Source organism: Macaca nemestrina, chromosome 8 (genome assembly GCF_043159975.1).
Source record: "Macaca nemestrina isolate mMacNem1 chromosome 8, mMacNem.hap1, whole genome shotgun sequence".
Classification (NCBI taxonomy): domain Eukaryota; kingdom Metazoa; phylum Chordata; class Mammalia; order Primates; family Cercopithecidae; genus Macaca; species Macaca nemestrina.
The window spans coordinates 147,365,048-147,392,604 of record NC_092132.1 but is presented as its reverse complement, the minus strand read 5'-3'; the positions used below and the strand labels follow the sequence as shown (position 1 = coordinate 147,392,604).

Below are 27,557 nucleotides of genomic sequence, written 5' to 3'. Positions count from 1 at the left end.
ATTTTAACTGCCAACAAAACTAAAGTTCATGTATTTTCCAATACAGTGTCACATGCAGTTTTTTTGAATTATGTTGAGACAAGGTAATTTTTCAGCTAAATGTTCTGTAGAAGCTAATATTTGAAGACATTAAATGTAGATTAAATTCTGAAATGTAGTTTATATTCTGTACTTTTTGAAAGAAAAGTTGCCTTTTTGATGACTCTGGCCAATCATTATTTTAAAAGTAAAACTTCTTTCTCCCAATTTTATTGTGGCAGCATGGAGGAATCTATGTAAAGCGAAGTGCCAAATTTAATGAGAAAGAGATGCGAAACAAGTTGCAGAGCTATGTGAACGCAGGAACTCCAGTAAGAACCTACCCGGTTTTATTTTTCTTACCAGCTCTCAGTTTCTAAATTTAAGAATTAAATTAAAATCTAAGAATTGTTTTGAAAATATATTTTCCCATGTGTAATTACTAATTCAGAGTTACACTGAGGTAACAGAAACCCTCTAAGTACAGGTAAGCAGGTTTTTCAGCCATCAGAAAGATTGTTGTAAACAACTAGGTCCTTTGCTGGTCAGTGGACCTTAAAGAGGAATAAAAAGAGCATTTGGTGTCTTTCAGAGTCTATAAATAGAACTAACTGCATTTTAACCTGACATTTAAGCTACTTTAAGAGCTCATCTTACTTCTTGTCTTCTTTACTATCAGATTTAGTTTTAGAAGCAGCAACTGTTTTCTGTTAGTGGAAATTTGGAATGGCTTACATATACAGAAAAACCAAAAAAGGATGAATCTCTATACAAATGTCAAATCATTCAGTGGAAATAATATTTTATAAAACTTTATTCCACAAAAGTGGGGAGAGTTCAATCTGCTATGTGTAGAATGCTGATTGCTGCCAATGGCTTTTCCCCTGGTTCCCGCCTAAGACAAAGCATCATGCTTACCAGGACTACTTGGGCTTTCTCTTTCAGTGCATGACAGCATGACATGTGCTCAGAAGCTTAGCTCACGTGCACAGGCCTTCCTCTTCTTTTCTGGCTCCCTCCCTCTGTCTTCCCTCCTCTCCTGTTGCCCTCCTCTCACTAGGGGTCCTGGGCAGCAGCTGGAGCTCATGGTAAAGGAAGAGTTCTTCACGGTCAGCTGGTAAAGTGCCCGGTGCAAGCATTGTTTATTCACATGCCTCTTCTAGGTGTTTGTTCTTCACAGTCAGCTGGTAAAGTGCCCGGTGTGAGCATTGTTTATTCACATGCCTCTTCTAGGTGTTTGTTCTTCACAGTCAGCTGGTAAAGTGCCCGGTGTGAGCATTGTTTATTCACATGCCTCTTCTAGGTGTTTTTGTATTAGGACATTGCATCCTGTTCTGGGCATGTGTGGGGTGACAGAAGCAGAATGGAATGAGATGAACAGTGACCCTTTATCCTGTTATAGCTCACCCTTGAGAACCAAGCTTGGTGTTTTCAAAGGGTCTGTTTAGTCTGAAACAGTGTGGTGAATTTGCGCAGAATTGTGGTCATTGTATGTAGGTCTCCAAAAGACAGAATAAGTTGGTAATACAGTTTATCGACTTTTTACAAAAAAAATTAAAATTTAAAAATCACGAATTTATACCTTAAAGTGTCCATCCCACTTCTCTCCCAGCTGTCCAGTCACCCCAGCCATGGATGACTGCTGTGGAGTTTCTTCTGTGTCCTGCTGTGGGCATTGTATATATGAAGCAAATGAAGATAGCTGCCTGTTGGGTGATGTTGGCATTCTATGCACAGTGGTCCCTTGCTTTTTTGCCCCTACGAATATAGCTGTCAGTGGCACTAGGGCTGAAAAAATCAGCTCTGTACACTTGTCATGTGTCTGTTTCTCCAGCTGCCTTCATGAGTTTCTTCTTGTTTTTGGTTTGCAGCAGTTTAAGTATCATATATCTGAGTGTCATTTAAAAATTTTTACCTGGATTGGTCCTCTGAGCTTGGATCTATGATTTGGTGTCTGTTATTAATTTTGGAAATTTCTTTACTCTTATTTCTTTAAATATTATTCCTACTGCAGTCTTTCTTCTCCAGTTATGTTTGTGTTGGCTCATTTGTCACTGTTCTTTAGTTCTTAGATGCATTATTCATTGTTTTTAAAAATTTTTTTTTACACCCCCTTCCCTTTTTTCTTTTTTTGTTACAGTTTGGATGATTTCTGTTGACCCACCTTTGAGTTCACAGATTCTTCCTTTGGCTGTGTTGAGTCTACTGGTGAACCAGTTGAAGGCACTCTTCATCTCTGCTACTGCGTGTTTCATTCCTCACATTTCCCTTCGACCCTGTTTCATAGTTTCCATCTCTGTGCTAGAATATCTATCTGATCATAAAGCTTAATCACTTTTTCCACTTGAACCTTTATCATTTTATTATATTTGCGGTTCTCTTAAATTCCCTGCTTGATAATTCCAACATCTGGGCCATATCTGAGTCTGGAAATTTTGATTGCTTTGTCTCTTCAGGTTGTACTTTATCTTGCCTTTGTCACACTTCCTAAGATTCTGCCGAATGCTAGGGCTTTTTTGTAAGACAGTAGAAATGGAGGCAAGGTGTCTTGATACCTGGAAATGGATAGACTTGTCTTTCTGCTCAGCCTTTGGTGTTGAGGAGTTGAGTCAGTCCACTCAGGAGGTTCACTGGATTTGGGTTTTGCTCATGTGCTTTTTCTCACAGCTTTAGGTTTCTATAGCTGCATTACTTTGTGTGTAGGCTGGGGACATCCTCCCGATAGAGCTTTTCCTCAGTGTCTGTTTCACACTCAGCATTTTCACGTGGCACCTCGGAGTGGCTCTCCTCTTTGTGCCTTTCCCCACTGTACTTCTCTGATACTTGTTACTGAACTCTCGCTAGTTCGGTGGTAGAAGGAGAAGGAAGGGAAGTGTCTTTATTCTTAGGGAGAATCTCAGGGGTGGAGCCTTCTCTGCTCCTGCCTTGCTTCTGGCTGTAAGTCTTGCCCAGGATGTATTCCTGCCTTCACTAAGAATTTTTCCCTGTTCTCTTCGCCCAGCCTCATCGAGTATTCATCCGTGCCCCATGGGTAGCAGGGTTTTGTTGCCCCTGTTCATCAGTTTCTGGCTGCTGTTCCATAGGAAACGTACAGAGAAGGATGTGGGCTGGGCCCTGAGCCTTTCCCACAGGGCTGCTGTTCCATCCCGCAAGCCTACAGCCAGTCTTCCCTGACCCCAGTGTGTTTTCCTTTTTCTTTATCTTGTGAGTACACAGGAGGTCTGTGGGTCGAGCCTGTAAATTGTGCTGCATTCTCCTTGTGTCTGTAGCCCAGGGGTTCATCTGTTCCACCAGCTTATGCTTGGCTTTCTGCACAATTGTTAAAATTTTTAGCTAAATGTTAGCATTGGCCCCCAAGTAAACAAGCACTTGCATCTTGTTTCTCCTTTGAGTTTTCTGTCTTTCCTTAGACTTTTGGATTAATTGGTTGCCTTGCAACCTTTCAGCTCTCTGAAGGATCTGAGAAAAGTCATGAATCTACAGTTTGTCAGTGTTGTTGTTGCTGTAGGGTTGGGAGTAGTATTCCTTCAGCATTCTACATACTTCATGGAAGCCTCCTCTCATTTTTGGTTAATAAATTTCAAAACTTGGAACAATATTAGATTTACAGAAACGTCAGAAAGAACAGAGTGTTCCCATTTATTTATTCTTTATCTAGCTTTTTTTTTTTTTTTTTTTTTTTTTTGAGTTGGAGTCTCGGTCTGTCACCCAGGCTGGAGTGCAGTGGCACGATCTTGGCTCACTGCAACCTCTGCCTCCTGGGTTCAAACAATTCTCCTGTCTGAGCCTTCTGAGTAGCTGGGATTACAGGCATGTGCGACGATGCCCGGCTAAATTTTGTATTTTTAGTAGAGACAGGACTTCACCATGTTGGCCAGGCTGGTCTCGGACTCCTGACCTCGTGATCTACCAGCCTCAGCCTTCCACAGTGCTGGGATTACAGGCTTGAGCCACCACGCCCAGCCTTCTTCATCTAGCTTTAACATCTAATGTTGACATCTTACATAACATGGTATATATTTGTCAAAACTAAGAAATAAACGTTGGTACCACACTGGTAATTGTACTACAGATTTTTATTCAGACTTTACCGGGTTTTCCACTAATGTCCTTTTTCTGTTCTAAAATACAATCCAGAATAGATACAAATCTATTCACCTTCAGTGTTTTAAATTTATTGTTTTTCGTTATATGAAGTGCTATATGGTTTTTATCAAATCTGTTATTTTGGTTTTAATCTTCAAGCTTGTCTTTGTTTCTTTAAGTGTTAAAGGCATAATTTAAAAGGTGTATAGATGTGTTGGGTTATTTCAGTGCCTAAAGTCCTGTCTGAGTCTGTTGTTTTTTGCTGGTTCTTGCTCATGGTACTTTCTTTCCTTGTTTGCTCTGTTATCTTCCTTTGCTTCTGGCTGTATTTGGTAAGTTATTTGTGGAAATCAGTTGAAGCCTCAGGTGGGACTGTCTTTCTCCAGAGAACATTTCTGCCTGTTTTAGCTGGGCCGCTTCAGGCTCCTCTAGTGTGGGCCCCACCCAAACCAAATTCTAAGTTGAAGGTGAACTGAGCCATTCAGGCAGTGCGACCAGGGTTGTAGATGCACAGGAGACCTGCTCACCTCTCATTTGCTTTCACCCTGAAAGTGGAGCCTTTGGTGTTTCCTTCTGATTCTCTCTTCACATTTATATTGGAAGGTCTGTGGGCTTTGGTTTCTGTTCCCCTCATCTTCTGAGTCTTGTAAAACAAAGCTCTGTTTTATGCTTACTTCTGCTTTACTGTGTTTGCTTAATTTTGGTCTTAACATCTTGCCAACTCTTGGGTACTTTTAAAATAATGTTATATCCAGCTTTTTAAGTTGTTTTCAGTAGGAAGCTTGGTTCAAATAACCTAGTCTGTTATGGGCTACCAGAATAGCCTTCCTGTTTTTTGTGGGCAAAATTCCAGCCTTTTATGTTCCTAGTGCAGTATGGATAACAGACTGGCAGGTTCAAGAGGCAGTGCTGAGCAGCTGTCGCTGTCTCAGGTGGGGCTTCTAAGAATCTGGATGGTTGTTTCATTTCTTAATATGTACACCGTGTGAGAGCAGGTACATCTTACTCAGGTTCTTGATGATTCTTTTCTTTCTGAAGGTGGATTAAGTAAGTGACATGGTAGAATATGTTAAGCCAGTTTTCATGTGGCTTAATAGTTCTAGTGAATCTATTTCATGATTATATCAGCTCTTATTTGGTATTAGTATTTAAGAAATGCAGAATTTTGTTTCAAAAATTATATTTGTATTATAAATTGTGAAGAAATACATCTCCATAATTATTGCTGGGACAATGCAGTATTTTATTAAGGTACTTATTGGTTGTGGATGCAAATGAAGCATACTTGTGATAAAAATAACTAATGGAAGTCATTTTGTTAGAATATGAGCTAGTAAAACTTACGGCACAAATATGGAGACTTACACTTTTTCTTCCAGCTTTCACTTAAGGTCCTTTTCAGATAAGAGGCAGCCTGGTGGATAAGAGTATTGGTTTTGAAATTAGATTCATATTTAAATCCCAGATCTTCTGTTTAATCTTTATTTTATTTCAGGTAGGTTTTCTGGATAACTTGCTATAGCTTATACATCAGTACTTGCCACTTCAATTTTATGTTATGAAGAGATGACTTCCTTCCTTAAACCTCACAAACCAACCTCTGCTAGCTTCTGACTTTTTTTCTGTCACTTCCTTACCTCTCTCAGCCTTCAGAGAATTAAACGGAGTTAGGGCCTTGCTCTGGATTAGGATTTGCCTTAAGGGAATGTTGTGGCTGTTTAATGTTTTATCTAGAGCACTCAAACTTTCTCGTTTTCAGCAATAAGGCTGTTTTGCTTTCTAATCATTCTTGTGTTCAATGATGTAGCACTTTTAATTCTCTTTAAGAACTTTTTCTTTGCATCCACAACTTGGCTGTTTGGTGCAAAGGGCCTAGCTTTTGGCCCGCCTTGGCTTTCAACATAGCTTCCTCACTAAGCCGTTTCTAGCTATTGATGTAAAATGAGAGACATGCGACTCTTCCTTTCACTGAAATGCTTAGTGGCCATTATAGGGTTATTAATTGGCCTAATTTCAATGTTGTTGTATCTCAGGGAATAGGGAAGCCCAAGGGGCGGCAGAGATAAAGAGAGACAGGGGAACAGGCCATCAGTGGAGCAGTCAGAACACACACGACATGTATCAATTAAATTTGTCATCTTATATGGGTGCAATTCATGCCACCCCCAAACAATTACAATAGTAACATCAGAGATCACAGATCACAATAACAGATATAATAATATGAAATATTGTGAGAATTACTAAAATATGCCACAGAGATGTGCAGTGAGCACATACTGTTGGAAAAATGGCACCAGTAGACTTGCTCGATGCAAGGTTGTCATAAACCTTCAACGGGAAAAAATGCAATTTCTGTGAAGCTCAGTAAAGCAAAGCATGATAAAATGAGGTGAGCCTGTCGCTCCTAAGAATGTTCCTGTACAAGGTTTTTGCATCTGTTACTTGCTTTTTCCTATTTATAAATAGTATCTTTTTTGAGAACGTATTTTTTTATTTTTATAAATTTAATGTATCTTTTGAAGAACATACTTTTAAGCTTAATTTATAGATTTTTTTTTCTCTCATAATTTCCGCTTTTTATATCCTATTTAAGAAGTCCTTGCCAAACTCCAGGTTGCTAAGATTTTCTCCTTTATTTTCTTCTGGAAATTTTAGAGTTTTGCTTTTACATTTAGTTCTAGGATTTATTTCTAATTAATATTTTTATATGGTGTATAAGGTCGAAGTTTATATTTTTTAAATATAGATAACCGTCACTATAGAAAAGATTATTTTCCCCCAATGTTTGAAATAAGTAGACTGAATATAGATGGGTCTGTTATCCCTAGATCAGTGGACTATTTGTTCTGTTATGTTGATCTATATGTGTATCCTTATGCCAATACCATACTGTCTTAATAATGCTTGCTTTGTAATAAATTTTTAAATACAGTAGTTGTCTTCTAAATTTGTTCTTTCTTTTCAAAGTTGTTTGGGCTATTTTAGGTTATTTGCATTTCTATATGAACTACAGAATTCGCTTGACAGTTTCTACCCAAAGTTTGTGGGCTTTTCATTTTGATTGTATCGAAGGTATAGATGAATTTGGGAAGAATTGATATAACAGGACTGAATCTTTGGGTTCATGAACATAACCTGCATTTGTTTACTTATTTCTTTATTTATCTCAGTGTGTTTTGTAGTTTAATGTACAGATTTGCACATCTGTTGCCAGATATATCCCTAAGAATTTTAGTTTTTGATGCTATTGTAGAAGACATATAAAAAATTTTCAAGTTTTTGATCGTTGACCTAGGCATATAATTTTTTAATATACCAACCTTGCTAAACTTAATCATTATCTGGTAACTTAAAAAAGATATTCCTTAGGATTTCCTACATAAGCAATCACGTCATTGTTATAGAAATAACAGTTTTACTTTGTCCTTTTTAGTCTTGATGGCTTTTATTTCTTTTTCTTGCCAAATTTTCTGGCTAGACCTCCTAGTACAGCGTTGAGTAGAACTGGTGTGAGGGAAATCCTTTCCATATTCCTCATCTTTAGGGAAAAGCATTCATTCTTTTACCCATTCTTTAGGTCCTAGCCCCATTGCCCTTCCTAAATTTCTTCTCATCATTTTCCTTCATCACACCTTGTTCTTTTTCTTTGCAATCATATCATGATATGTACCTACATGTTTTTATTAGTCTGTTTAATGTATTTCTTTTCCTTACTTGTCCATGAAGGGAAGGACCATGTGTGTTGTTATCCTGTGTGCATTTTCTGGAACATAATAAGTTTATAAGAAATAGTTTCTGAATTAGCTCTGAATGAATTCACTCTTTCTTGTTGTCTGTCAATGTTCTTTTAAATTAAACATCAAGACATAGCAAATGATACCACATGAGTTATTAACCTTTGAAATAATCATTTTATTTATAAATGATTGAGTTAAAAGCTGATAGCCCACAGTAGTTGCTTTCATGGCTTTGAATATAAACCTTACTGATACAAAATACATTTTCATGAAAATGAATGTGGTTTTTAGAACTAGCTTTAATGTTTGTCTTCCCGTTTTTCCTTCTAGTTACTGGAATATAATAAGGAATTTTGTATTTTTTTTCCAAATTTTACCCATTTTTCTACATTTTCTTAACAGATCTGATCAATCTTCATTATTAAAGACACATATAGTATCTGTTAATTTCTAAGTCCGGCGTGGGTGCTGAGACTATTACATGAATGAACAAAAAGCTTGCATATTTGCATGGAAGCTGAAAGTACAACATTTTCAGATACCATTATACCAGTATCTAAAGAAAAAACTCAGTCCCACGTAGGTTTTTCAGTAGGAGCTTTATCATCAGAGGCCATCCAGATGAAGGAAGGCTTCTGTACCAGATGTACAGAGGTAGACAGTATTGTCTGAGTACCGTCTGAGATCTGGCAAGAATGGATCCAATGAACATAGTTTTCTCCCATGAGCTCCTGTCTTGTTTTCTGTATTCTGTTTGTATCTGAAAAGATTTAGTATGCATATCTTATTTTTATCTTTCGGCTGTCAATCAAAGTTATTAGTGTAGATTTTGTAACTCGGTTCTCAAGTTAGGAGTTTTTGCTGTATAATTTTAATGTTTCTGTTTTTACTTTCCTAAGCAGATAAGTGTAAAAACTTAGACTAATTGATTACTTATTAAACATCCAGCTTGATATTCTTCTTTATATTATTTTAGTTTCAGTTTATATAACAAATGAGGTTACTTATAAATAAAATTTTAAATGCACTAAAGGAGCTATGTAAAATAGGAATTTCGTGTGAAGCTTTTGAATGTGAACATTTTGAACCTTTTACATGGTGGGAATTTGGTATATGATTTTCCTCAAATGAGGTACTTTTTAGTGTTGGTACTTAAGGATACTGATTTCTAAAATTTATATTTCTAAAAATGACATTTTACAGGATCTCAAAGGGAAAAAAGTCATTGAGGCTTTGTATGAGTCAGCATTTCATGGCCTATTTTTAGTTAGTGAATTATTAGCGTGTAATTAGAAATGTTTTTAGATTCTTCATGGCTGACCTACCAATGAATGTAGCACTGCATTTAAAATATATTTCACTTTATGTTCAGACTTAATTGAATTGTTACATTTTGTTTGCTCTGCCTGAAATGAAGGTCACGTGTAAATAAATATACATTTTCCCCTACTGTAGGAAATACTCTCTTAGCATTAGTAGGTTTAGCTTTTTAAGTTAACAACAATAACAACAACAAAGCTCACACCAAATAAACCAAATTTGCTCTATGTCCCACAGATGTATCTTGTGATTTTTCCAGAAGGTACAAGGTATAATCCAGAGCAAACAAAAGTCCTTTCAGCTAGTCAGGCATTTGCTGCCCAACGTGGTAAGTAAAAATTTGACAGTGTTTGAACAAATAAGATAATAACATTTTTAGTTTTTCTTCCTGGAAAAGATACTTTTGTTTTACAATTGAAAGAATGAATGTATTCATTCCTTGAATTAATGTACATATTATCTCTTAGGAAATGAAGTTTCTTCTCCTTAATTCACTTGCATGCTATTATTACATATATCTGAGAAATTGAGTTCAAGTGCTTGTTACGATACATATTCTTGTGCCATGGATTTATTTAAAATCTATCTAAGAACATGATTATGTAGATGGAAGCTTTTTCTACAGTGTAGGTTATGTGTAATGGAGCTTCTGTTTTGTAAGTTGACAGACGTAAGTTGGAGTCCGAACTTGGACTTTTATTAGCTGTATGGTTGCACCTTGCAAGTTGTGTAATGATACTGAGCTTGCTTCTTCATCTCTTAAAAGAACATATGCCTTGTAAGTAGATCTAAATCTGTGTGAGAATTAGATTAGAAAATATGTCAAGTTTCTAATGGAGAAGTTACACAAAGTTGGCTCACAGTGCTTGGAAGCTATTAATGTCCTCAATAATGGTAATGTTCTTAATATCCGTATTTTAGAAAATTGGATAATTGATACACCAATAAGTTATGCAATTTAACCAAATTGGGAAGTATAGAGAAAACAGTGGCTATGCTATGTTCTTAGAGGTGTCTTTGAAGCTTGACTATGATTTAGTATGTGATCTCCAAATGTTGATAGTCACTTACTGAGCAAATACCTTGTTTGTGACATTACGCCAGGGCCTGTGACAGTGTCATCTAATGGAACTTTCTGCAATAATGGTGAAGTTCTTTATCTGTTCTGTCCAGTGTGCTGGCTCCGACCAGTGTGGTTTTTGAGCATTCAACATGTAACTAGTGCATGCAATGAATTTTTAATTTTATTTAATTTTAGTTTAATTAAAAATGATAAGGGGGAACTTTTACAAGGTTCTTACAATATGACATCATTTGTAACAGTACATTTAAAAAATGCCCGTTTGTTTTTAAACACATGTCCTATTGAGGAGTGGTTCAGAATAGGAGGGTTCAGTTTGTCTCTCAATCTGTCAGCTCCCTTTTGACTTTCACTGCTTCCTCTGTCTAGTAGACATCACGTTCTGTCATTTCAGTTGCTCTTTTGCAACGCCATTATCTCTGTTGCCCTTTTCCCATTTATTAAACAGAACAAAATAAAAACCCCTCTCTCTCAAATTTATGTTTTCCTCTTCCTAGCACCCACTTTTCCCCCTTTCCGTGACAGCCAAAGTCTTCTGAATCTGTAGTCTACCTTTGTTGTAAGCACTGTTTTCAGTACTCACTCTGCCCTCAATTTGTTTTGGTCTGATCTGAAATTCTCTCCCTAGACTTATGTGGGGCTGTTCGTTATCCTCCCAACTCTCTGGTGATTACTTCCTAGCCTTCCAGCCTCTTTCTGCTTTTTTCCCTGCTTCATGTGTTACTTCCAATGTCAGGTTTTGGTCTTTTATTAATTTCACTTTTTGTTTCTCATGGTGGTCTTCCTCTAAATCCATGGCCTGAGCCACTGTTTACTTGACTGGTGATGACTCACAAAAGCTTCCTCCCCTCCATATCTCTCTGCCTAACTCTAGACCCATTTGTACAATTGTCCACTAGAGAGCTTCGTTTGACTGGCCCAAAGGGATGTCTCAAACTCAGCATATTGAAGATAGAATTTATCCTTCCAGCCGGGCACGGTGGCTCAAGCCTGTAATCCCAGCACTTTGGGAGGCTGAGACGGGCGGATCACAAGGTCAGGAGATCAAGACCATCCTGGCTAACACGGTGAAACCCCGTCTCTACTAAAAAATACAAAAAAAAAAACTAGCCGGGCGAGGTGGCGGGCGCCTGTGGTCCCAGCTACTCCGGAGGCTGAGGCAGGAGAATGGCGGGAACCCGGGAGGCGGAGCTTGCAGTGAGCTGAGATCCGGCCACTGCACTCCAGCCTGGGCGACAGAGCCAGACTCAGTCTCAAAAAAAAAAAAAAAAAGAATTTATCCTTCCATGCATACACTCATGTTTCTTGTCTTGGTAACTCCATCATTCAGTTTTTTTGCCTAAGTTTTATTCACAGAAAGAACAAATTGATAGCAGTTGCATAGCTCTTATAGGAAACTTAGACATGGAGGAAGAAGCTGTTCATACGGGGTCTGGCAGAAGTGCAGGCACTGCGGTAATGTTTCACCTTTTCTCAGCTGTATGAAGGGTTTTGTTTTAACTCATTTTCCTTGGTATTGTTTTAGATATTTGGCTTTCTAGTGGTTTTAAGGAATTTGGAATTAAATGTATCTTAATCTGCTACCTGAACCCATTAAAGTGGGCCCCTATGGTGGTTTTTTTGTTGTTGTTTTGTTTTGTTTTTAACTGCCATGGTTAAAACCATAGTAGCTAGCGAAGGTGACATACTTAAGCTTTTTGAACTCTCATAATAGAAAACAGAAATGTAATGGTGTGTCTATAATGGCAAACCATATATCTAGAATTTGCATGTTATTCATAGGATGAATAACACTGGCGATTATAGAGATTCGAGAGTCCTTTCAAAACATGAGAACAAAGGGAATAAGCTACAAAGCAATTTCTTTCTTTGTAGACAACTGAATAAACATTATTTTTATGTCTCAAACATCATATGAACAAATTTAGTTGGCAAATAGCAAGCTAATAATAATTTATAATATAGGATATTAATATACTTAATATTGCAAAAGTGCTTCCTAATTAGTAAGAAAAGACATAAACCAGAAAAATGGGAAAAGGGCATGAATAAGAAATTCAAGATATACAAATGACCCACACACTTGAACAAGTATTTCTTCTTTCTCATAATCAAAGTAGAAATTAAATTAATACTTTGAAGCCAACTTCTGAAAGTCAGCATAGCAAACAAGAAAGCTAGTGCTCAGCTCTGGGTGGTAACGGCACTCTCACCCTTAAGAAGGGGTATTTGCTTCCTATGGCTGCTCTCAGGAATTGCCACAAACTTGGTGGCTTAAAACACCACACATTTCTTCTCTTACAGTTGAGAAGTCTGGAAAGGGTCTCGCTTAGCTGAAGTCAAGGTGTTGGCAGAGCTACAGTCCTTTGTGGAGGCTCCTGGGGGGAGGCCCTGTTCTCTTGTGTGGAGTCCTGTGCGTGGCTGAATGCTCTGCTTTCACCACCTTGAAGTTCGTCTGGAAATGGCACTGGGTCGCCCACACCACGGAGCTGACTCTGGTTCTCCCTCCTCCTCACTTGCTCTGAACCTGTGTTTTTGGCTCATTTCTAACCTGTCTTTTCTTGGCCCTTCTGCAGCTCTTGTCTGCCCCAGCCCTGGGGTCTGCCCATCCCAATGCTGGGCTGTTCTGTTCCTGCCCTGCCTTTCCTCAGCCCTTGGCAACCCTGTTTGTTTTTTCCCTTCCTTAGCAGTGGAGAACATTCTAAGATCAATGCTGACTGCCTTCTGCAGCCAAGCCAGGCCATTTCATTTCAGCCCAGCCAAGTCTGTGCGGAGCAGTTTTTATTTTTCTCCTTTTGACTACTCTTATGGTTTTCATGGATTTTTTTTCTCCTCACATTCAAGGATTTTTTGCCTTCAGAAAGTAATGTTTCTCTGGAAACAGTGTACCCAGTGTCCCTTTTGATTTCAAAATCTTAATGTGGACTCTCTTGACTTGATTTCTTTGGAAGAAACTGCTGAAGCTGCCATGTGTAAGAAGAAAACTTTGGAGAAAAATTTTCTTCTTAGACATGGCAGCGTCAACAGTTTCTAAGCTCTTGATTCCATCTACCCTATCTCCATCATTGCGTCAGTCAGCCTTACTTCTCTGCTGGGATTTCTCCCAGCTTGCAAATATACTCCCATTCTGAAATAACTAAGTCTGTAGCTGTGCAAAGAGAAGTTTGGGCCCCTTGCTTTCTTGTATTTGACTCCATCCAGTCTCCAGAAATGTATCCCACTTCTGACTTACCAGTGACCTCCAAAGCATCATATGATTTGTGTCAGTTGTCATATTTGTTAACGTTCAGCATTTTTATAACTTTATAACCAGAAAACAATTTTAACTTTATTGTAGAAATAAACAACGGAGTATTATTTTTCTTTATGAAGATAAATATCACCTCCTCTTCCTTTAAACATTCTCTTCCCTTGGTGTTTGTATTACATTGGTTTCCCCCCTTTTTTTTATTTCCTGGCTTGTCCTATTCCCTGTTATTATTTTTACCTTTTTTTTTTTTTAATATGGATGTTTCCATAGTCTGTATTTCTTGCCTTTTCATCTTCTGCCCTTTATTATTCTCAGCCACTGCCATTACTTCAGTTATCCATTCCCACGATTTCCACATGCTTAGCTTTGGTTGATTCTTGCCATTTTACAGACCATATTTCCAACTACTTCTAGAATGTTTTGTTACTTCAACCTCAGTATGCCCAATTTGAACTCATCTTCTCTCTCCCCCCTTTCTTCCTTCTTTCTTTCACTCTGTCTCCCTTCCTTCTTTTCCTTCCTTTCCTCCCTCCCTTTCTTCCTTCCCTCACTCGTTCTCTCTTGCTCTCTCTCCTTCTCTGTTTCTTTCTGTTTTCTTTCTTTATTCTCCTCCCTCCCTCCCTTCCTTCTCTCGCCCGCTCCCCAACTCCCAGGCTAAAGCAGTCCTCCTGAGTAGTTAGGACTGCAGACACACACATGCCACGGCGCCCAGCTCAATGTTCTCTTTCTTTCCCTGCCGGCTGCCCTCCCACTTCTCTCTTTGCATGGCAGGGGCGTGCACGCCGGCATGCTCTGCATGTCTTCCTCCTGGCCGTTCCCCATCTAGTTATGGCGTGGCCTTGTCTATGCCTTCTGGAGCAGAAGCCTAGTTATTGTTTTTCTCCTTTTCCCCTGTGACCACGTTCAGTCAGTTGCTGATTCACTATATATTTGGTGTTCACTTTATTACATTTTATCTTTTCAGTTTTCACTGCTTCATTCCTAATTCAGGACTTTGTTGCTTTATGACTGAATGTCCAAAACTCTTTGTGAAACTTAGAACTGTTATTCTTTGCACCTAGATTCAGTCTGTTCTTTGGCCTCCAATCCTTGTGCTCCTACAGATCAGTGTTTATTCTGAAGCTTACAGCAGTGTGACCTGGTGTGTTTGTCACACTTAGCCCCTCCTGCTCTGCACAAGTGCTCCAGAGGCCTCCCGGGTCCCTGCTTCTGTACCTTTGTTCACAAGTCCTTCTGCCCGCCGTTGTGTGCTGTATACCTCCACGTTGGCGTCTCTCCAGTGTGCTTTTCCCTGAAGCTTTCACCAATCAGATATGTGTGATTTCAAAAAACCCTGAAGTATGAGTAATATTTTTACCTTCTGAGAATATCTTCTATCTCTTTTAAGACATTCTGTCATGTCCTGTAGCTATTTAAATTTTTTTATTGTCTCATTAATCTTTAACTGATTTATAGTTTCAGAATAGTATCTTATTAATTATGGCATAGAAAAATACTGAACCAGACATTATAAGGTCTTTCTAGCTGTGTGACTTTGAGCAAGATTTTCTCTCTCTGAGCCTCAATTACTTAATTTCTGAGAATCAAGTGAGATAATATATATTAAATACATTGCAGACTAAATTCTGTGTATAAATGTAAAATTCTCTACAGGGATCATTAAAGTTTTTTTGTCCAGTGTATTTTCATTTATTCATAATGTTTCCAAAATGTAATACTAACTGCAAAATTTTAGTTATACTCAACCAGTACCGCAAATGACCCTGAGGGAGAAACTCAGTCAAAGGGTATGCTAGGCCGTCGTTAGCATTAAATAGAAATTCAGGAGCTCTGGAGAGGGAAACAAGGCAAAGCAGGTATCAGAACAGACACTAGATCGTGACCAGGAAGAAGTAACTGAATAGCTACCACATTTCTCTGTTTGGGCTCAGGCCTTTATGTAGTTCCCTGGAAAGTAGTCAGATCTCAATATGGTTGGCTCAAGCTAGAGCAGTTAATTAAGAATATGTCATTATTTGGGTTTCTCTCTATCGAAATTCTAATTGGCCTCGATATTATTACTATAAAATTGTTTTTGTTTTAACTCTTATCACTGTTGAGAGTTGGTGACCGCTTGGTCAGAGGTTGTAAATAATTCCCCGTGTGGACTAGAGTTTATTATGAGCTCTGGTTTAGAAATGGAAAGTGACTTCGGAGTTATCCAAGAAGGGCCAGGTTTTATTTGTTTTAATAGTAAAAGCTTCTCATATTATTCTAACCGTTGGAAATTAATAGACCATTTGTTAATAAATCCAGGAAAGAGTTTGCTGTGGTTTATTTTTTTCTCACCTCACATATTGGCACCTCACTGAACCCACTTTTTGAGCTTCAGTTCCCACCACTGCACTGAAAATATCGATCAAGATGTCATGGACCCTCCATTGTGCCTGGGAGTCATGTCTCAGTTCTGGGCCTTTCAAGTGTCTTCCAGCAAACGCAGCTGAGCACTTTGCTCTTCCTGAGCTGTTTTCTTCTGGCGCACCTGTGTCACCACCACAGTCCCCTTGTTTTTCTTCATCTTCATTGGCTATTCCTTTTCAAGAGTTGGATACTAAAACCTGGACTATGTAGGATTTGGATTTGATACAGAGAATTTGATACAGAAAATGTTTGGAATAATTGAAGCTATTCCCAGTGTATTCCTTCATTAGAAGATTTTTTTTTTAGTTTTGTTTACATATCATTAATGGCTATGATTCATGTCACAAAGCTATTTTTTTTAAACTTTCATGATAATTCATTTCCCTTTATGTTTTAAAAATACTACCTTTCTGTCTTTATTTCCCTACTAACTTACTTGGATTCTAGTAATTAGTTGTTTTAGTGAACACCACAGAGTGATGTTTTGAAACTTTGGACTTCATAAAGTTGGATGAGCTCCAGTAGCAAAGAAGGAAGTGTTAACTAGTTTAATTGACAAATAAATGCTTCCCAGCTTGGTATGTGATTGAGATTTTTGTTGTAAGTTCGTGAATCAGTTTAACTGCCCCTGCCCTGGGGACTAAAGTCAGATATGTGCTTGTGGGAATCTTTGTCTTTCCCACACCACCCTGCATTTTAAAAACTCTTGTGTGGGACAGTCCCACCATGTAATAGCTGTTCTTCCTTACTCAGCTGCTTTCCCTGGAGAGAGGCCAGTAGAAAATCTAGACTAGTTTTGTGTAGTCTATTTTCATGTCACTTATTGAGAACTACTGTTTTCTGTTACATTGTCAGTAAATATTTTAATCAAGGAAAAGGGAGGTAATAGGAAGGAGAGGAGAACAAAATCCTTAACCCTAGTAGGAACCTGATGAATGCAATTTGTTCTGGATAATTGCAGTAGTCCCCCAGCTAAAGAACCTTTTAAAAATATGTCAGATATAGCCAAGAGGAATGAAATCGTATGTTCATGCAAAAGCTTGTTCACGTGCAGCCTTCATTTGCAGTTCCTATGAATGTTCATGGCAGCATTATTCATAATAGCCAAAGTCTGGAAGCAACCCAAACATCCATGAAGCAATGAATAGGTCAACAAAATGTGATCTGTTCACAAGACAGAAAATTACTCAGCCGTAAAAAGGAATGAAGCACTGAGACCTGCAGCCACACAGATGAACCTCAGATCCATGCTGAGTGAAAGAAGCCAGACACAGGAGGCCATGTGCTGTGTGACTGTATTGCTAGGAAATCTTGAGTCACCATGGGCAAGTTGCTATCACCTTTGTTCAGTGGCCAGAAGCGAGGGCACTGATATTTACCCTTGCCAGGGTTTACTAGATTGAAGCGTTTCCAGTAGGCCATAAACTTCCAGCATGGTGACTTGTACATGTAGATATTTGATCAATATATAGCAAATGAATATTGATTTAAACAGAAAAAGGCAAGTGAGAGTGCTTTCTAAACTTAAAGCCCTAAAGATAGGAGGTTGTGGCATTAATAGATTCTGGTGTGTTTATTTGAGGGAATTTAAAAATAATGTAGATGTTCAACAATATATTTTATTGTGGAGGTGTTGTGTAACTAATGACAACATGGAATTGACTTCTCTTCTAGGCCTTGCAGTATTAAAACATGTGCTGACACCACGAATAAAGGCAACTCACGTTGCTTTTGATTGCATGAAGAATTACTTAGATGCAATTTATGATGTTACGGTGGTTTACGAAGGGAAGGACAATGGAGGGCAGCGAAGAGAGTCACCGACCATGACGGGTAAGTGTGTTCATGCACCTGAAATGCCTGCCACGCGATGTATATGGTGCATACATATGTTTATGTAGAATTGAGTTTTGCAAAGTAGGTTAAGTGAACTTTTTTCCTTCATTACATTTACCCGGTGTATTTTTCAAGATGTTATTAAGATGTAACAGTTGAAATTTCATTAGTCCTGCAAAGTGCGGTGTTTCTTGGTTGTCGTATTAGTCCTGTGGACTAACCAGTTATCGTTAATCCGGCCCCTTTCTCCTCAAAGTTCACACATACAAATGGAGCGCTCTGTAAAGGGGAGGAAGGCGTGAAGAAGGAGCACGCCCCTGGCAGTACTGAGGTGCACATTATTAGTGCTGCCCTTTTGCTGTATTTTTCATAAAATATTTATGAAATTTGGTGTCATTGTGACAAGAAGAAATACAGTTAAGTGTGACCTTTTTTTTTGTCAAACATGTTAGGTTTTAAGAACCTTTGAGCTATTGTCAGATATATTCTTATTCTACCGTCCCTCCCTTCTTATAAAAAAGTGGCATATTAATATTTTTCTCTTTTAAACTATTGAAGGAGTTATTTACCTATTTTTGCATTTGAAAACAAGACATTTAGTTGTTCAGCAAGATTGTCATTAGTTTATTAAACATAGTTTAAGATTAAACAAGTGTTTATAACCAATGAAAAACAGATAGACTCCCCATTATAACTTTGTTTAAATGCTGCTACTTTTATCATGTCCCCTCCTGTCTAAGAACCCGTTGGTTCAGCAGAGTTCATGGGTAATGCCAGCCTCTATAGCCTGCTTTCAGAGGACTGTGTTCCAGCCTTGAGCTCTGCCTTGCCTTCGCCTCGTCCTGCACTGTGCCGTGAAGCCTCTGCCATGGTGAACCTGGCTGACTGAGTCCTCCTGCACCTCATGCATATTCAGTAGTCAAAGACTTTGTGTGGCCAATCCTGCTTTCCACAGGAAACCACCCTCTCTTTTGTTGCCCTCATCCAAGCCTACTGTTCCCCCAGAGTGATAGGTGGCGCCTTTCCCAGCATAGCACTGTGCCTTCTACCCCTGCTCTCGCAGTACTGCTGTGGCACTGACGGCATGTGTTACAGTGCTGGCACTTAGCACAGGGCTCTGTCTTTCTCTCTTCCCAGCTGCATCGCAAGTGCCCTGAGGAATCCAAAACCCTCTTTGAGTTGCATTGCCTGGGTTTCAACCTCCCACTGCCCTGCTTATCCTCTGCTACATGTGAGCTGACTGTGGCTTTGGGGTGGTCACTGCCTCTGTGTGTTCATTACAAATTGTGTCTCTTTTCGAAAGGTTGACCTTTCTGACACCCAGATACCAAAAAGAAAATAAAATCTTACCACTTCAGTCAAGGATAAAGTATTTCTGAATTAAAGGAAAAATACACCAGAGTAAAATCAGGATTGAAAGACAAACTGGGAAATTATTTGCAACTTAGATCATAGAAAAGGGGTCATTTCCTTCATGTATAAAGTACACTTACAAATTGATAAGAAGATGACTGATAACTAGAAAGAAAAATGGGTAAAGGACAAGAACAGACATTTTACATTTAACCTCATTCATAAGATAAGTGCAAATTAAAACTACAGGGGATACCTTTTTTTTTTTTTAATCCATTAGATGGACAAACATCCCAAGGTTTGATCATAGGCTCAGTGGGTGAGATTAAAGTATTAACAGGCATTTTTATACTTTGCTGTTAGGAATGCAATATAGTATAAATCTCTGTAGAAGTTGCTTTGGACATTTATCTCAGATATACAAATGCATTCACATTTTACATTTAGCATTCCCACTTTCTGAGATATTATGCTACATGTATACCTGTGCACATAAGACATAATAATAACACATTTTTCCTTTTAGTGTGTTGCTTTTAACCCGTAGCTTGAAAAACCCTGCTTTCATTGTTTTTTTGTTTTCTGTCACTGACTCAGCCCTGCTTTCAGTTGTTTATATGAATTGATGGGTGTTCTGGTCTGGTTATAATCTACTTTAGATTAATAGTCACTTTAAATTATATGAAATCTGGTATAAGTTGTGTTAGGTATAAAATTCTGTAACTTGGAATACTCTAAGTACTTTGTGGCCAATTTCATTAGTATTAAATGTTATCTATATATAGCAGGCGATTTAATATTCATATTTTATGGTGCAATTAAGAAATAATTTTTTTCATGAAGTTGTTAGATTGTTGATGTGCCGTGGCCCAGTGTTTCTCAAAGCATTCTGGGGGATCACTGTTTGTCAGTATTAGCTGCAGTGATTGTTGAACATGCACAGAGCCTCTGCTCCACTCCACGTTGCTACCAGGACGCTCTACAGGGAAGCGGTAGAAGCTGCAGTGCTAACAAATGCTACAGGAATTCTTGCGGTCACCTCCATGAGGTCTCATGTTGAAGAGAGAGGCAGCCAGTAGTGTCCCTTGTCCTTCCCGTTTTATGGTGTAAGTTTCATTTTAAGGGAGGTATAAATCAAAGCCCACCTGGGCATTCTCGCATGGTTCACTCCTTCTTGTCATCATGGAAGATGTCATTGCGGCAGAGATGAGACAAGGTAGTTTGATTACTATTGATTTTTTTTTAATTATATTTCTGAAATGGCTGGTGTAATATAATAAACTGTGTGCTTAAGGACAACATTTGATATTCTATTTAAGTATTGTGTGTGATCCTAGTTAAGTTTTTTCTACCAGTATTTTCATATTACAACATATATACTCTCCATGTCTATTCATATTTTTATATTTAAAAACATGGAGGCCAGGCGCAGTGGCTCATGCCTGTAATCCCAGCACTTTGGGATGCCAAGGCAGGTGGATCACAAGGTCAGGAGTTCTAGGCCAGCCTGGCCAACACGGTGAAACCCCATCTCCACTAAAATACAAAAATTAGCTGGGCACAGTGGCAGGCGCCTGTAATCCCAGCTACTTAGGAGGCTGAGGTAGGAGATTCACTTGAACCCGGGAGGCAGAGTTTGTAGTGAGCTAAGATCGTGCCACTGGACTCTAGCCTGGGTGACAGAGCAAGAATCTGCCTCAAAAAAAAAAAAAAAAAATGGATCAGGGAAGAGGGGATTACAGATAACCCAAAAGAAGAAGAAAAAATCTCCACAAGTTCACCTGTCCAGCTGTAACCCCAGTTAACAGTTTGGATATTTTCCTTTAAATCCTCTTTTTTATAATGTCTGTATATTGGAGAGAGTATGTGCCTTTATGTGTTTTTTAAAGATGAGATTGTGTGTGTGTCTATAGCTCCTGTTCTTCATATTTTCTTGTGTGTCATAAACAGCTGTGCATGTCAGTATATATACTTCCATAGCTTTTTTTTAAAAGGCTATATAGTGTTCATTGATGTGATTTAACAGCAGTTATCTACCCAGCTTCATCCTGTTGGTTATGGGTCCTGTGTGTTGCCTTCAGAGCAAATGGGACTTGGTTTCTACAGCAAATAGACCTGTAACCCATACGAATACTTGGAAGACTTTCTGTATTACCCAAGCATATCAGTGTACTTTAGTGCCTACTAGAAATTTATAGGTAGAAAAACAGTTATACCTTAGAGTATTTTTTCCTAGATTCCCTAAGGTGCTATAGGGTAATTTTTACTCAGGTAATATGAACTATGCTTCAACTAAGATAGCTTTTGCAAATGTGGATATATAAGTACTCTATTAAATCTATAGGAAGTATTTATGCCACTTATTTCCTGCCTTCAGTGTTAGAACCTCCTAAATGTCATTTGACATTGAACTGCTTTCCACTTTGTTGCCTGCTCCTCTCATAGTCCCTATCTGGGTCCTGAACCTTGGGGACTTGGCTATTACAGCCCCACCATGCCTACGCTGGGCCTTGGTCCTCTCTGAGACTTAGTTTCTTCATCTTACAAGGAAATAATAACAGCCCCTGCCTGCGTAGAATTGCAGAGATTGAATGAAATAATCAACGTACTTAAAAGCATGCTGTAAACGCATTCTGAGCACATGTAAGTTTTAGGAAAAACAAAAGGACCCATGCAGATTTTGGAGTCCTTTCCTCACAGCAGCACTGCCCCTTCTTCCAAAGCTGGCGTCTTAGTAGAGGCCCTGCCACGTCCTGAGCACTGTACTCCACGAAGCTTTCTATTCCTGACATTCGAAATGCAGTCTGTTCCATCTTCCTTACAGTCTGTGTGCCAGCGCTTGAAATATTGGGTGTTTGCAGTGCTGACCAGATGATTAGTTAATTATGGAAATGTTGAGGTGGAGATCTAGACAATTCAGTGAAGGCAGGGAAATTAGTATTGGAATCTGTCTTTTTATGTATCAGAAATAGAAATAAGATAGGGTGAGAAGTAATATGTGGCTAAAACACTATAATAGCTAACACATAGTGCATACTGTGTGCCAAGCACTCCTGTAGGTGCTTGAAATCTTCTTGGAGTGACCCTTTCAGTGGTGCTATTATTATTATCCCTATTTTATAGACTTGGACACTTAGGCACAGAGAGGCTGACAGAGTTGCCCAAGGTTAGCCCAGAGGTGGAGACCCAGGCTACTTGACTGCACCGTGTGTGCTCTTCCCTAGGGCGCAGTTCTGCTGCTGAAAATGCTTTTTAAGCAGTTCTTTGATTTTTCAGATGATAGTACTGTAGGAAAATTAAGACAAAAATATTGAAAAATTAAAATCTTTGTTTACTGTTTCGCACATGTGTTATTAAAGCCAGTTTACTCCTGGAAGCGTATAAGAATACAGGGTATTTTTGATCACCTAAATGCTGCATGTTACTGAGAGCTCCACACTGAAGTCAAGAAGAGCAGTTGCAGAGAGTACTTAGCAAAAACGGGAAGTGTGTGGGGTTGAAAGAGCAAAGACAAGTGTTCCTCGGACAGTGGAGTGTAGGATTCATCATTTCTCAGAACACGTTTTTGAACGCGTTTTCAATTTCAGGCAAAAGGTCTCAGTCTCCCACTCGGCACACCTCCCTACCTTAGTCAGCTCTTAAATCTTACGAATATTTCTTTGTTCTCCAAGGAACTTAAATATGTTAACATTCTTACCTTTCCACAAGGAGCCACCTACAAAGAAGGGAGTTTCTTTTTTTTTTTTTTTTTTTTTTTTTTTGAGACGGAGTCTCACGCTGTTGCCCAGGCTGGAGTGCAGTGGCGCGATCTCGGCTCACTGCAAGCTCCGCCTCCCGGGTTCACGCCATTCTCCTGCCTCAGCCTCCTGAGTAGCTGGGACTACAGGCGCCCGCCACCGCGCCCGGCTAATTTTTTGTATTTTTAGTAGAGACGGGGTTTCACTGTGGTCTCGATCTCCTGACCTTGTGATCCGCCCACCTCGGCCTCCCAAAGTGCTGGGATTACAGGCTTGAGCCACCGCGCCCGGCCAAGAAGGGAGTTTCTAGGCTCAAAGTTCTTTCTTGGGATAGATAATAGCCTCATCTGTTGTGCAATCGAGGCTGAAAAAGACTGTCTCCTTTTTTCAAATTAGCAAATCTTAAAAACTACAGTTGTTTACAGGGCTCATGGCTATTCCACAGTAAGAATTTTGGTTATTTTACCAATTATATAATATGTTAAAATATGGCAGGTATCAGGAAAGCAAGGAGTAGCAATGATTAGAAACCAATGGCCAAGTTAGAGAGGAGGGGCGGTTGCTCCCGCAAGTTTGTTGTGGCTGTGTAGCAGTCAGTGACGAGAAGCTGTGTGTCAGGCGACGAGAAAGGAGTTGAGGATTATCAGGCGCCTGTGAGTGCCCAGCTGTGTGCCCGGTAAAGAGGTGCCATCGTGAACCAGACCAGCTTCCTCTCGGCCCCTGTGGCGCTCACAATCTGGTGGGGAGGCAGCAGTCACCGTGGTGACAGGTGACACACTAGGATGGGGGCTGGTGGTAGTAGGCATTTTGGAGTCCCTTCAGAGAGGTGAGTATGGACTTAGAGGAGGCTCCAGCTTCCTATTCCTGGGCTGCGTATAGCACTAAAAGTTGTCACATGAAAAATTACATTTGGTACTATTGATTTAACTTACTGACTTACGTAATTGTAGTCGACTTAGAAATTATAACATGCTCTTCTACTTCAGCTTGAAACCCCCAACCACCAGTTTATAATCCTTATTTTTTTTTAACTTTTGTTTATTTTTGCTAAGGAATCTGTACTTTTCCATCATTTCACAACTGTTTTTGTCCTATTACCTTATTTCCATCATGTTACTTTATATGACCATGAGTTCTAAAATAGGACAAAATGAATTATTTTTGTTGTTTGCTAGAATTTCTCTGCAAAGAATGTCCAAAAATCCATATTCACATTGATCGTATCGACAAAAAAGATGTCCCGGAAGAACAAGAACATATGAGAAGATGGCTGCATGGCCGCTTCGCAGTCAAAGATGAGTGAGTAGCAACAGTGCCACCGCTTCTGGAACTTCAGTGCAACTAGATTTCAGTAGAGTCAACAATTTGAAACCAGTGTTAATAGTTGTATTGTCTCAAGAATACATTTTATAAATCCAAATCAAATTTTATGCGTATCTGATCGTGTTTTAAACTTGTACAAATCACTCTAAAAGAACTTGTTACCGTGGGCCCATCTACTTTCATTGATAGTATTTCTTTGACAATACTACATGATAACATAGCAAATTAAATTAAAAACAACAACAAACACACAAAAAAACTTTTCAGTGTCAGATGCCCGGACCTACCTCTCAGGTCACATAAAGTGGTGTTACTGTGTGAGGACAGCTGCTGGGCCGGTGTGCACAGAAAAGCAAGGGAGGGGAAGAGGACTGTGCTGACTTGCAGGCAGACATGACGCTGTTATATTGGAAATAGAAGGGGCAGTTGGCAGGGTTATATCCACAATGTCTTCTGTGGTTAATTATATTCAGAAATTTTAGCCAATTGTTCTATTCTCTTAATATATATTTTCTTCTCAAGAAACTATCATTGTTCTTCTTTTCCTTGTTTTACAGTGAAATGTTTTTAATTAACCCTCCTGGATTAACTTTACTAGGTGAAAATGATTAAAAGTGTGATAGGTTAAAAATGAAACTTTAAGCTTCTATTTTTCGTTGACTCTCAAGTGTACATGATGTAATTTATTAAGCCAGCCATTCAGGACCACTTTGGCCATGGAAGAAATTTAAAAGTAAGATCTGCATGTATTGACATGAAAATGTGTTCTCAGAAAAAAGACAAATGTATTTAACGTGCTACTTATTTTATAAGTATTTATAAATATTTAGAATGAGTCTGGACATTTTAAAACAATGATTATCGCTACGGTGTGTGATTTATAAAGCAATAGAGGTGCTTTTCCTTTCAGTGTTTTTGTGTTTTAGATTATTATGTTGGGTATGTTCTGCTATTATAACTTTACAAATCTTATGTAAGATGGTAAAATGAATTACTATGCTGTTTTCCTTCTTTCACCTGCCTTTCTAATTCCATGGGAATAAAGGTGTTTTTGGGACAGACCAGGTGCAGTGAGCAGTCCATATCCATGGATTCCACATTCGTGGATTCAACCAAGCACAGATCAAAAACACTCAGAAAAAAAGGGGGCTGACTGTGGTGGCTCATGCCTGTAATCCCAGCACTTTGGGAGGCTCATGCGGGCAAATTGCTTGAGCCCAGAAGTTCAAAACAGCCTGGGCAACATGGCAAAACGCTGTCTCTACAGAAAATACAAAAATTAGCCAGGTGTGCACCTGTAGTCCCAGCTACTCAGGAGGCCGAGGTGCGAGGATCTCCTGAGCCTGGAAGGTTGAGAATGCAGTGAGCTATCGTTGCCCCACACTCCAGCCTGGCAACAGAGTAAGGCCCTGTCTCAAAAAAAAAAAGGATTTGGGAGGATGTGTATATGTTATATTCAAATACATGCCATTTTATTCATATATCTGGGACTTGAGCATCCTTTGATCTTGGTCCCTGCTGGGTATCCTGGGACCAGCCTCCTGTGGATACAGAGGGACCGCTGTCTAAGAACCGCTGGTCCTATCTTTGACTTCTGGTGGAATAGGAGCTCCACATAAAAAGGAGGAGAAGCTGCAGCGGGTTATTAGCCATTTGTGAGTCAGGTCACTGTAAAACTTTATAGATCAAAAGTTTAAAAGACAAAAAGAATTCTCATAAAATGGCTTAAAACCACCTGTTGAAATATTACATATATAATTCATGTATACTAGTCATAGAGCATATTAAAGATATTTTAAAAGACTAGAAACTTCTATTAATCCAAATTTCTGGATGTTTCCTTATTCATCCTTATTTTCCAAGGACCTGCATAACTTTTCCAGCATGTAATAGCTACCTAATTGATATTTTTTGAATTGAAATACTGAAGTGACTAAAATCCAAACCTTTTTCATTCTGGCCATAGGATGCTTATAGAATTTTATGAGTCACCAGATCCAGAAAGAAGAAAAAGATTTCCTGGGAAAAGTGTTAATTCCAAATTAAGTATCAAGAAGACTTTACCATCAATGTTGATCTTAAGTGGTTTGACTGCAGGCATGCTTATGACCGATGCTGGAAGGAAGCTGTATGTGAACACCTGGATATATGGAACCCTACTTGGCTGCCTGTGGGTTACTATTAAAGCATAAACAAATAGCTGTCTCCAGACAATGGGATGTGCTACATTGTCTATTTTTGGCGGCTGCACATGACATCAAATTGTTTCCTGAATTTAATAAGGAGTGTAAATAAAGCCTTGTTGGTTGAAGATTGGATAAAATAGAATTTGTGACGAAAGCTGGTATGCAATGGTCTTGGGCAGACATACCTGGTTAATACAACTTTAGCACCGGGGCTGCTGGAAGGGTAAAAGCTAAATGGAGTTTCTCCTACTCTGTCCATTTCCCATGAACTAATGACAACTTGAGAAGGCTGGGAGGATTGTGTATTTTGTAAGTCAGATGGCTGCATTTTTGAGCATTAATTTGCAGCATATTTCACTTTCTCTGTTATTTTCAGTTTATTACAACCTGACAGCTCTAAGGTCTTATTACTAAAGTATTTAGTATCTTGCAGCTAGCTAATATTTCATCTTGTGCTTATTTCTACAAGTCAGTGAAATAAATTGTATTTAAGAAGTGTCAGGATGTTCAAAGGAAAGGGTAAAAAGTGTTCATGGGGAGAAAGCTCTGTTTAGCACATGATTTTATTGTATTGCGTTATTAGCTGATTTTACTCATTTTGTATTTGCAAAATAAATTTCTAATATTTATTGAAATTGCTTAATTTGCACACCCTGTACACACAAAAAATGGTATAAAATATGAGAAAGAAGCTTAAAATTGTGATTCTGATTCATTATAGCAGAACTTTAAATTTCCCAGCTTTTTGAATATTTATGCTATTAGTACTCCCCTATGTCTGTGCCATAAGTGCTTGAAAACATTAAGGTTTTCTGTTTTGTTTTTTTTTAATATCCAAATAGTCAGTGTGCACCTTGGTTGGACCCCAAGTTCACAAGATTTTTAAGGTGACGAGAGCCTGCAGACATTCTGCCTAGATTTACTAGCATGTGCCTTTGCCTTCTTCTCTTTGATGGAACAGGATGTTCAGAAGTCACGTTTCTGTGATGTGGTGGATTCCCACTGGGCTCTGGCCCTTTTCCTTTGGATCCCGTCAGCGGTGCCGCTCAGCGGCTTGCACGCAGACTTGCTGGGAAGAAATGCAGAGCCAGCCTGGGCTGCCCACTTTCAGAGCTGACCTCTTTAAGCCCTTGTGAGTGGGCTTCACCAGCTACTGCAGGGGCATTTTGCATTTGTCTGTGTCAAGAAATTCACCTTCTCAAGCCAGTGAAATACAGAATTAATTCA

General features: G+C 38.9%; 1 protein-coding gene across 5 annotated transcripts in view; it reads left to right on the top strand.

Annotated features, from left to right (window-relative positions):
* The window catches only part of LOC105464172 (1-acylglycerol-3-phosphate O-acyltransferase 5), a 51,030-nt gene extending 24,071 nt beyond the window's left edge, over positions 1 to 26,959 (top strand). For all 5 annotated transcript variants that reach the window (XM_071068668.1, XM_011711839.2, XM_011711838.3 and 2 more), the window contains 5 exons: positions 261 to 350; positions 9,402 to 9,492; positions 17,570 to 17,728; positions 23,997 to 24,120; positions 26,111 to 26,959. In XM_071068668.1, coding sequence (XP_070924769.1) covers positions 309 to 350; positions 9,402 to 9,492; positions 17,570 to 17,728; positions 23,997 to 24,120; positions 26,111 to 26,336 — 642 coding nt within the window. In that variant the 5' untranslated portion in view covers positions 261 to 308 and the 3' untranslated portion in view covers positions 26,337 to 26,959. The remainder of the gene's footprint in view (positions 1 to 260; positions 351 to 9,401; positions 9,493 to 17,569; positions 17,729 to 23,996; positions 24,121 to 26,110) is intronic.
* Positions 26,960 to 27,557: the final 598 nt, after the last annotated feature.